Source organism: Humulus lupulus, chromosome 9, assembly GCF_963169125.1.
Source record: "Humulus lupulus chromosome 9, drHumLupu1.1, whole genome shotgun sequence".
In the NCBI taxonomy this organism is placed as follows: Eukaryota; Viridiplantae; Streptophyta; class Magnoliopsida; order Rosales; family Cannabaceae; genus Humulus; species Humulus lupulus.
The window spans coordinates 184,988,303-184,999,781 of NC_084801.1; the positions used below are offsets into that span (position 1 = coordinate 184,988,303).

The window sequence follows — 11,479 nt, forward strand, 5'->3', positions numbered from 1 at the left end:
CATATAATTATAATATATATATACATTTAACAAGTTTTATTAGTATTATATTTAAAAAGTAAAAAAATATACTGATTAAATTTTTGCCGTGGTCTACAGTGCCACCTCAAATTTGAGGGGCTACTGTAGATAACAGCATATATGCTGTGTAATATACCGTTTGGTTGGAGGACAATTGGTGTAAAATCACCAAAAATTTGGTGATATACCGTTCCGTTGCAGTTGGCCTTAGTAAGTTGTACTAAGACCAGAGTACTATTCTCCTTGAGGAAATCGGGGTCAAATTACTTAGGTGAATATCTCGAATGCAAGTTGTTGGGACCTGAGGAGCTAGTAGGGCTCCATTCTGATTGGATTGCGAGTAGCATCTGTCATCTACTTGGGGACTTGGACAACCACGTGATAGGCCACCCATTGAGGCTCAAATCATTCATTCCGAGTGTGGCATATGTCTAAAGATGGTCATGTGCCCCCGAAAGTGCTTCACTTGAGAGATTTTGAAAAAACTCGAGTAACTGGTAGAATAGTCTTTTTTAGTTTTCTTTATTTTAGTTTATATATAGACTATTTGTGTTTAGGGTTGTATACTTTTTTGAATATGAGTTATCAACAAAAAATGGTTTATATCAGCATAGGTCCCTAATCTTTTTGAAAAGTATCACTTGGGTCCCCAAACTTTATTTTGAATTACTTAGGTGTCCAAACTTACTAAATGTGTATCATATAGGTCATTTCTATTAGAAAATAACTTTCAGAATGCATATCGGAAAACGATTTATGACCTAGTGGAGAGTGATTTATGAACCAGTTAGTTTTTTTGTGATTAACTAGGTTATAAATTGATTTCTGTTGTGCATTCTGTAAATTATTTTCCAACAGAGATGACATATGTGATACACATTTATTAAGTTTGGGAACCTAAGTGATACAAATAAAGTTTTGGGACCTAAGTGATATTTTTCAGAAAGATTGGGGACCTCTGTCGATATAAACCCCAACAAAAAATCCTATTCCCTTCATCACTTTTATGTTAGAAAATAAGCATATGATATTGCTTATAAATAAAATAAATAGACAATAACCATAAGCATATATTGTGAGAAGTGGAGATGAAGAGAGTACAATTATATTAAAATAAAATAAAGCATATGTATTATAATACTGCTTTTGATACCAAACCAAACCGAGTCTAGTGTGTTACACTATCTTCTTAAAACAATTACGCATCCTTAACCAAAAACCAAGACAATTTCAACCAAGAGAGTGAATTTCGAAAATCAGAGAGAATGATTTTTGACGGTGTGTGAAACAATGCTTTTGATGTGAAACCAAACTGAGTCTAGTGTGTTAGACTATCTCCTTAAAATAATTACGCATCCTTAACCAAAAACCAAGTCAATTTCGACCAAGAGAGAGAATTTGAAACAATGATGTGAAACCCTCTATTTATACGCATCCTTAACCAAAAACCAAGTCAATTTCGACCAAGAGAGAGAATTTGAAACAATGATGTGAAACCCTCTATTTATACGAAACCTTAACCAAAAACCAAGACAATTTCAACCAAGAGAGAGAATGATTTTTGAAGGTGTGTGAAAGGTGAATCCCCTATTTATAGCCTTTAGCGTGCGCAAGAAAGAGTCTCTTTGCTTATCAACTTACCAGGCCAAGGATATGAAATTCTATATATACCCCATTTGAAATGGTACTCAAATTTCCATGTGGGACTAACACAAATCCTATTATTTTCCCTTATCATTTTGCCTATTTTAGGTGACAATTTCTCATTCACTCCATAACCATTTTGACCATATAAATACTTGAATTTTATGTACTCGTGGAGGAGAACACAAATTTCCAAAGACATCTAAACTAATAACGAGTAAGTCTCAACAAAAATCATGCCTCAAAATGTTACTTCAAAATAGCGTGCAACTCTACAATCTATTTTTCTAACATTTTTTTCTATGATATTTTTTCTTTAGATTGATTAACAATATGAATTGCATTAAGTAATCATAGAAAAGATTGCGGCTTGATTTGTTGTAGTTGAACATTTGTACCTTTGACTTGGTCTACAAAGGAAGTAGTGGACGATAGATAATAAGAACAAATGAGGAATTACTAGCCTCTTTCCTTGATCAAATCAAGTAAGATAACAAACAAGGTTTTAACTTGTAACGAAGTCAGCCTTTAGAAAAATCAAGATGAGAGCTCTTTGAATGATTAAAAGTTACTTACTTGAAACAGGGAAAAAAAAAGTCTAGCTTTAGCTAGCACAAATATCTTTAAAGATTTTGAATTCAAATATTGCTGCGATATGGCAGACTACTCTTCATGCATACTTTCACATTATTCACTCATTAGAGTAATCATATAATAAAAGTCTGCATTAATTTTCATATCAATTCATAGGGGGAGAGAAGCAATATTCTAGCCTCACATAATCTCAGAAAGAAAACTGAAAACAGAAGGAGAATAAAGCAGAAAGATTTTATCAAAAGTATGACCTTTTAATAATGAGATCATACTCCTAGGCTTGTTATTTATAGAGCAACTGATACAAAAGAAGTTAGAGCTGATTAAAGATACAGTTCACTAAAAAACAAAACAGAATGCAGTTGAGAGTAGTTAATACAGTTAGGACAACTAACTAACTAACTAACAATAACACTCCTAATGAACTTTAACTGTCTAACTGGTGTACAACTTCTTCAGATTGTATAGTCTTTACAACATTTAACCAATTGGAAATTAGTACTCATATAATGGTGCAAGCTAAATATGGTACAAAGGCTATATATGTGTCAAACATCTTCCAAAAACATAGTTAAACAGTTGTGATTTCAAGATGTTGTGGAGTATCAGAATCAGGTATGATCAACTCTGAGCCAGAAGAACTCCCTTCATTCAAATTAGGAATGTCATCACTAGAGACAATAGTATTAGCAGTAGAAACTCTCTCTTGGCTGTTATTGGCTCGGCTATCATAAAAGTATCTTGCCAAATTAAGAATAGCTTTGGTTTCTATACTCTGATCGTCGCTATTTTCTTGATATTCTCGATAGTTCCTCAGTAGGCGGATCAAGGAGATGAAAAAACAGATGGTGGAAGTGGAACCAGATATAAGGTAGATACCCCAGAAGCTCTTGAGGCTTAACCTTTCTGCTTCTATGCTTGTTGATGAACATTTACCCGAAGGAGTCAAGTATTTCTTCTCCAGGTCTGTTATGTTTCCTTGTTGTAATAGCTTTAGAATGGCTTCTGAGATATCCCTGGTTATTGGAGACCCCTTCTGAAATACCTGCATATAATTTCCCAACAGTAATATTATGTTTCTTGAAGACATAATAGTGAAAAAAAAATGAAAAAGTACACAATTTTTGATGTAGTTATTACTCACAAAGCCTAATCCTCCAAATCTGTTGGCGCATGAACTGGAGGTGTATTGATTGCAGTGATTGTTGATAAAAACTTTCTCATATGGGACTTCAAGAAAACCAGCTGTTATATTATGTTCTTTGAACCTCTTTAAGTAATCATCTTCCTCTTTAACATCGTAGATAAATTCTGGCTTGAAGTGGAGCACATCTTCCAGGTATTTCCTTACAAATGAATTACCATAACAACCAACTGTCTTGTTGGTTTTCCTTAGCAAGTCAATATCTATATCTTGTTTGAGTTGTTTCACTGTAAGTGTAGATGAAAGGCTAGCAGTGTAGCTTGCGGTTAAGATGAATACCACAAATAACCACATGAAGACAGCTACTCTAGTGATGTTGCTATGAACTCTTTCCTCTGAAAAAAGTTAGAATTGTACTTGTTCTTATGAGCTTTAAACAAGATACATCATAAGAGCTTTACCTTAAGTGTGTTTGAGTTAACTTTGACATGAAAAATAGTGATTAATGTACTTACTTTGAGCAAAGAAGAGAGATGAACATGTGAACCAAAAGGCAGTGCCAATCTGGTTTTTCACAGTGCCACTAAACTCTGGATTTGTTGGATGCTCCAAGAACCAAATTACAAGCATAGTGTAAACCAAGATGATGAGGGTCATCACCCACATGTTCCTGGTGAAAGGCTTGGTGAACATCCATGCTGTCTCTTTGGAATTGATTGGAACTATCAGTTGAAGACCTGATTCAGCAAATGGCTGAGTGAATTCAACTTTTCTTGCTCGCTCGACTAGAATGGTCATGTCGCCCACAATGGCATCATAAGTCTTTTATCAATTTTGATCACACATGCCAAACAAGCATATAGTTTCTATCAGAAAAGATTGATGTAATAAGAGAAAAGAAAAGCAGCACATAACACTCCATGCCAAACTTTAGCCTAAAAGAGTATTTTTTTCTTTAAAAAAAAGCTCATGTAAGAAATAAGAAGTTTTAGGCTGATGGAATTCACTTACTTAAAATTCCAACCTTTGATAAAGTAGCTCAAAACTATAATAAACATATAGACAATTCTAGAATTCAGTCATAAAGGAGAGAACAATGATCATGACAGGACTTGCAAGATGTGAACTGTACCTTGTTATAGACAGCATCAATTAGTTCATCATATGAACCTGTGAAGGCTATAAATTGATATGGCGGCGGTTCATAATTCAAATATTGCAGCGCCTTTCTGAAAATTTGTATACAAAAACCATCATAGCCCTCATTTAAGTGCTTCATAGATGGATCAACAGTCACAAACTTGTTAAATTGGGTAACAGCAGGAACTGCAATCTTCAGTTTTTTGTGAATAGTAGGCATTGCCCAGCCCTTTGGTTTCCTATCAACTAAATTTCCAGGCCAGACAACCGAACAATTTAAGTCTTGGACAAGGCATTTAGAGAACCCATGTTTTTCTGTCCAAATATCTTGTTCTTTATACACTCCATTTTCCAAGGCTTGTTCCTTGCCTCCACTATCAACAACATTTACAATCCTCAATGTTTGATTAGGCAACAACTTGCCATCTTTGAAACTTACATTACCACTTAAGCCTTCAAAATTGGCAGATAATATGTTCTCTATTAACTTTTCTTCATTGGCATTGCTTGCTGCTATTCTCTCCAAGGCTTGTGTAATGGCTAGAATGCTGTCATATGCTCGCAAAGCATAAACTCCCGGGTTTGAGGTGGCTTCACCTGGGTTTTCTTCCAGGAAAGTCCTCTGGAATTGGACATGAAAATCTTTGTAAGAACTAGTATCATTTGAATAGTAAGTCTTGATTCCTAAAGCTCCTTTCATAGAGGAAATGACAGAGTGGTCAGCATAGTCCAGCAAATTAGTAACACTCTCAGTCATAATCCAAGCAGAGTCTGTCTCTAAAAGTCCTGCTTCCTTAGCTTCTCTAGATAAATGAGTCAACATAGGCAAAGAAGATCGAAGAACGATGAAAGCCCGAGATTGTACACTAGAAAGCTTCGACAGCTCATCTGAGACAGCCCTTTTTGGATCAGAAAGAGATGAATATGGTGGAAGAACTAAACGGTATTCAATCTCAGATCCAACATTTCTGAGAGCCTCATGTAGAAGAGCTAAGGTTCCCAAAGAACTTCCATGTTCATCATCTTCATAAACCACAACAACCCTTCTCCAGTGACAGGCACAAACAAGATCTGCAATGCACTTAATCTCAGCAGAAGCATCATTAGCCATTGATATCAAAAAAGGCCATCGAAGCTGCATTAATGGGGGTATTATGCTTGGTGCTACTAATGAAATAACTGGAACTTGACTTTGCTTTCCTACTTTTCCTACTATAACAGCTTCTTCCCAGCTCTCCATCCCAATAATCACATCTACATTCTTTTCTTCAATCAATTTCTCAGCTGAAACGAAATTCAACAACCCCATAAGTATTAAGCCAATCGTTTAACATGAACACAAATAACTGTTTAGAGAAGAGTAACAAGAGTTGACTTACCATAAGAAGCTGTTCTGAGGGGTTCTCTTGTTGATTCTTCAAAATAAAGGGAGAGATTCTTGTTCTTTGAATTGTTATTAAAGCTTTGAGCTGCAACTTCCATGGCAGCTTTTTGCTCTTTCCCAATACGAGAATGAACATCAATCATGACTCCAACTTTAGCAATCTCTTCTCCATGGGAAGCTGAAGCTGAAGCTTGAGCTTGAGCTACATAATAAGTTGTAACAAGAAGAAAGGAAACCAGTACGTGAAACATGACAGTGAGTGTTGGAAATTTATTATTGAAAACTGAATATTGTAAGAGCAGAATCTTGTTTAGTTAGTGCTTTCAAAATAATATTATTGAATATGGAGTTTGAGGACTTTTCTTAAGAGATTTTTTTTATTAAGGGACTCTTAAAGAGTTACTTATTTGGCTCTTTTGCGTGTCCTTGGTCAAAATCTTAGAGCTGAATATGATATATTTGATTCGGTCTGCAAATGGTGAGGTGGACAGAAGACATATATGTATTGTAATTTACTATAACAGACAAGTTTCTTCAATAATAATAGTGTTATCTTATCGATCAAGACTTGAGAATTTGACATGAGACAAAATATAATAAAGATAACCGGGCCACCACATTTGGCATTTTCCAATTCCAAAGACAAGTCAAGCCTTTTAAAAAGTTGGCAATGCTACGTATCTAGATAAACTATCACAATATAGTATCTTGACTGATGTAGAAAAGTCCACAATGACCATATACGCGGAAATTACACCACCATATACGAGATTTATTCTTAAACTTCGAAAAATATCAAAAAAAAATTTCTTAAGCTTTTTATGACATTTTTATGGGATATATTTAATCTTTTATATATTTTTAGTAGTTAGTTTTGATATGTTTTGAGATTATTTTTATAATTTTAATTTATTTGTATTATTTTTTTATCATTTATATTTCATAAAATATATTTTTTACATGATTCTTTGAAGAAAAAAATATGAGACTTTCATCACCATGGTTTTTATTCTTATTTATTCTATTTTTTATCTTCTTCAATCAACATTTTATCCGCAATAATTGACTACCACTATCAAAACAATTTTGAATATTTTTTTGTGATAGTAATCTTGTGCCACTGTCAATTTTTTTCTAGTGATATGTGGTAACTGATTATAACAACAAAAATTAGTTTTATTTTTTAAGTAGTGTTGTAGTAACTAGTTACAACTATAAAAATAATTTTGATTTTTTTAGTAATGTACCATTATCAATATATCAACTAAATTGTAACTGGTTACTTAGTGAGATCTGTAAAAAAAATTAATATGAAAAAAATAAACTAAATTGATTGTGAATGTAACTGGTTACAACTAGATCTGAAAAACAAAATAGATATGAAAAAAAAAACATTTGCGATAGTAACCGATTACTTTGCCAGAATTGGAAACAAATAGGATCACAAACAAAAAAGCTAAACTAGTCATAATCATACTGGTTACAGATTCATATCTAAAAAAAAAAAAATCGTCATGATACCTGGTTACTTAGTCAAGTGTGAAAACAAAATCAGATCTAAACAAACAAATCTAAATTAATCGTTATTGTAACTAGTTACAGCTAGATCTATTAAAAATTAGATATGAATAAAAAGAATCAGACGCCATTGTACCCGGTTACTTAAGCAGATCTAGAAAAAAAAATCCAGAAATCAGAACAGATCGTGACTGTATCCGGTTACGTTTAATAGGAAAAAAATTAAATATGAAGTGCAAAATCATATTTGAAATGGCAAAATCAGAAATAAAAAAAAAGAAGAAAAATAACAAAGAGAATAAAAATAAAACTAGAGAAGAAGAAGAAGAAGAATAAGAAGAAGAAGAACCAGAAGGGCGGAGGTACGTCACCGTCCAGGGCGGGGCGGAGGTGCGTCGCATCATTAGGAGCGAAGGGGGAGGTAGCATCGTCGGCGGATGGCTGAAATGAGAGAACCAATGGGGAGGAGAGAGGAAGAAATGAGAAAAGAGAGAGATGTCGTGAGGGGGATAAAGAAGAGAGTGAGAGAAAATTTTGTGTATTTATGATTATGGTAATCTATTTTTTATATTCTATGGAATTACCATATTAATTTTTTTTTCAAAACTTACTATATTTTGTATAATTATTGTTTTTCCCATAAATATAGAAACCATGTTTATTTTTCTCATATTTATGTAAACTTCTTCTGAAATATCTCTTAAAATTACAAATTACATGTGATACTCAATTTTAGTTAGTCCCTTCTATTTGATAATTGCTAAGAGGTACCACTCGTGTCCAACACCATAAGAATGTGGCATACCACTATTGGTACAATTCAATATTGAGTCTCACATATTTGAATTTAATAAGTATTATCGGATATCACTAAACAACTATGGAGTGTTAACCTCATGTGGTTTTAGTCAACTTAAGGTGCAAAATAGCAACACTCATTCTACTTTTACCAACAATTTTAAAATTGTTATTTAATACCCACTGTTTGTAATTTTTAGTTTATATTTGCTATTCTAGTTATGTGTTTCTAATCTTTTTAAGATTATTAAGGTGATGATGAAACAATATGTAACTAGATAGTGTTTATTTTGTATATTGATTTCCCATTTTGTGCAACAAAGTTTATGGAATTTTCTTCTTCAAATATCTTCTTTCATCTTAAATATCATGTATTTTGGATTGTTAGCACATATTTACACTTTGTTCTTTATTAGTGCAAAACCATAATATTCTTTGTGTAAGATGTGTCATTAAATTGTACACATCCATGCTTAGAACAAAAATATTATGCTTTGCCTTATAAATAATGTTCATTGATTTATTTGTTATTTCATTAGATTGATTTACACTAAATGCTTTGAAATTATAATTTTGAAAAGTGAAGAAAAATCCTATCTTTTTAGAAATAATTTGTGCTTAAAATTATAAATCTATTTAGAAAATGATAGTTTGATTTATTTTAACTATCATTAAAACTTGGGAATCAATGTACTTATAAATATTATTGAACTTATGTTTTGTGGATTCTAATCCTTAATAATCTTATTTTATCATCTTCATTTCTATTATTAATTTATGTTATATATATTGTCTTTAATTTCTTTATTATTATCCTTTATTTTATTTTTATTGTTACAAAAATCCCATCAATTTTTGGAACTAGGTTAGAATTTATTAATTTTGGTTTAAAATAGTTTCCTTTTCAATTTTAGACAACTCATTTGGGTTCGACCTCGTGCTTACACGAACACTATTCTATAAATACGATTCGTGCGCTTGCGAGTATAAAATATTTAAAACATACCCGTTTTGGGTCCAACAGCCCACATCTGGGTCGAAGTTGCCGCATGGTGTAGGTGCCCAGTGCAGATGATAACTCTACAAAATAGAGTTATTTTACCACATTTTTTATGCTAATTGTTGCTTAGTCTTTGAGTTTTTAAGTAACTTATTAAGTTTTTAAGTAATTTTGAATTTATTAGTCTTATTGTAATTTTTTAGATTTTTATAGATATTTTATCATAATTTGTTATAGTTTAATTATTTGAAATTAATATTGTTAAGTTAGAAGTAAAAATATACATTTTTGAGCTTAAATGTTTAAGTAAATTAAATTTTAATTAATATTTTCAAAGAATTATTACGACTCATTATATAATTGAAATTATTTGATTATGATTTAATTTATTCTGTAAGAAAATTATTGCATTTGAGGCGCTTGAAGCAGAAAAATAAAGAAGAAAATAAAGTTGTGATGAAAGGAGAATTATGACATTTTTGAAGAGGAAATAAGCAAAAAATGGCACCAGGCCCATGCCTTATTCGGCCCAACAGGAGCAGCCACCAAGGCCCGTGCTTCCTTGCCACCTCTCGGCCCGCCTGCCCTCTCCCAGCCCCTGGGCCCGCATGCCTCCCAACAGCCTCGAGCTCCCCCAGGCCCACAGACTCCCAACCAGCCCAAGCCCAGCCTTCGGCCCACCTGCCCTCTTCATCCCCCAACTGCCATTAAATTGTGCACATAAAATGCTATAAACAAAAATATTATGTTTTGCCTTATAAATAATATTAATTGATTTATTTGTTGTTTCTTTAGATTGATTTACACTAAATACTTTGAAATTATATCTTAAAAAGTGAAGATAAATTATATATTTCAATAATAACTTGTGCTTAAATAGAATATTTAATTTGAATAAGTGATGGTTTGATTAATTTCTACTATTACTAAACCTATGTACTTATAAATATTATTGAACTTATGTTTTGTGGATTCTATTATTTTAATAATCTTTCTTCTACCATCTTGTTTACAATTATTAATTTAGTTATATATATTGTCTTTAATATCTTTATTATTATCTTTTAATTTATTTTCTTGATACCAAAATCTCATCAATCTTTGGAGCTAGATTATAGTTTATTAATTTTGGTTTAAAATAATTTTCTTTTTTATTTTAGACAACTCCTTTGGGTTCGACCTCGTGCTTACACGAATACTATACTTTATATATGATTCGTGCGCTTGCGAGTTATAAATATTTAAAACATACCCATTTTGAGTCCATCAGCAGATCGAACCTCAGCCTATCTCGTCGCACTTGGAAGAACTCTGCCTGGTGTAGATCGAATTTCAACCCTATTCCATCATCGCCTAGTGCAGATAATGATATGGGTTTAGCACAGGGGCGATGGTCTTGGCGGGGTAGATGGTGGACGGAGATGGTGGGCAGGGGAGATGGTGGTTGAGACGAAGATGGTTGTCGAGAAGAGAAGAGAGAGGAAGCTAGAGGAAAGAGAAGAGAGATTTGATTTTAGTTTGTTTTTCTTTGAATTTTAAAATTAATTATTACATTTAAAATTTAATTTTAATTTTTAATATTTAAAATTTATTGAGGGAAATTTAAAATTCAACATCTATATCTATATATAAATGAGAGCTTCAAGGAGATGATGTGGCACTCTAAAATTACTCCAAACTATTTTTTCTATTTTCTCCTTTAATCTAATTTTTTTATTCATTTTTATTAATAAGGAGATGATGTGTCATTCTAAAATTACTCCAAACTATTTTTTCTATTTTCTCCTTTAATCTAATTTTTTATTTTTTTTATTAATAATTATTTAAACTTTAGTTTTTTAGATATTTAAATAAGATATTTTTTTTAATTAAATACCTAATAAACTAACAAAAAATAAAATAAAATAAAACAAAAACTACATTAAACATTATTTTTTTACATATTTAAATAAGATATTTTTTGAATTAAATACTTAATGAACTAACAAAAAATAAAATAATAAAAAAAACTACAAATATATACTACATAATATATATATTAATAAAATAACATCTTTGAAGCAGTATATAAAAGATTATTCAAACGAGTAATCAACATTTTGATAAAACACAAGGTCCACGAGTTAATTTTAAAAAATAAAGGGTCCAAATGGGTAATCGGCTAAAATACAAAGTTCAAAATGGTGTGAACCCTTAAGTAAAACATAAATTATATATATTTATATAATTTACTTTT

At 31.8% G+C, this 11,479-nt stretch overlaps 1 protein-coding gene across 1 annotated transcript; it reads right to left on the reverse strand.

The window, feature by feature from the left end:
• Positions 1 to 2,492: 2,492 nt before the first annotated feature.
• On the reverse strand, positions 2,493 to 6,260 carry LOC133801622 (glutamate receptor 2.7-like). The gene is made up of 5 exons (XM_062239868.1): positions 5,923 to 6,260; positions 4,536 to 5,827; positions 3,919 to 4,225; positions 3,404 to 3,798; positions 2,493 to 3,304 (listed from the first exon to the last, which is right to left on the reverse strand). Exons 1-5 carry the CDS (start codon positions 6,176 to 6,178, stop codon positions 2,831 to 2,833), a joined length of 2,724 nt encoding a protein of 907 aa, XP_062095852.1. The 5' UTR covers positions 6,179 to 6,260; the 3' UTR covers positions 2,493 to 2,830.
• Between the last annotated feature and the right edge of the window lie 5,219 nt (positions 6,261 to 11,479).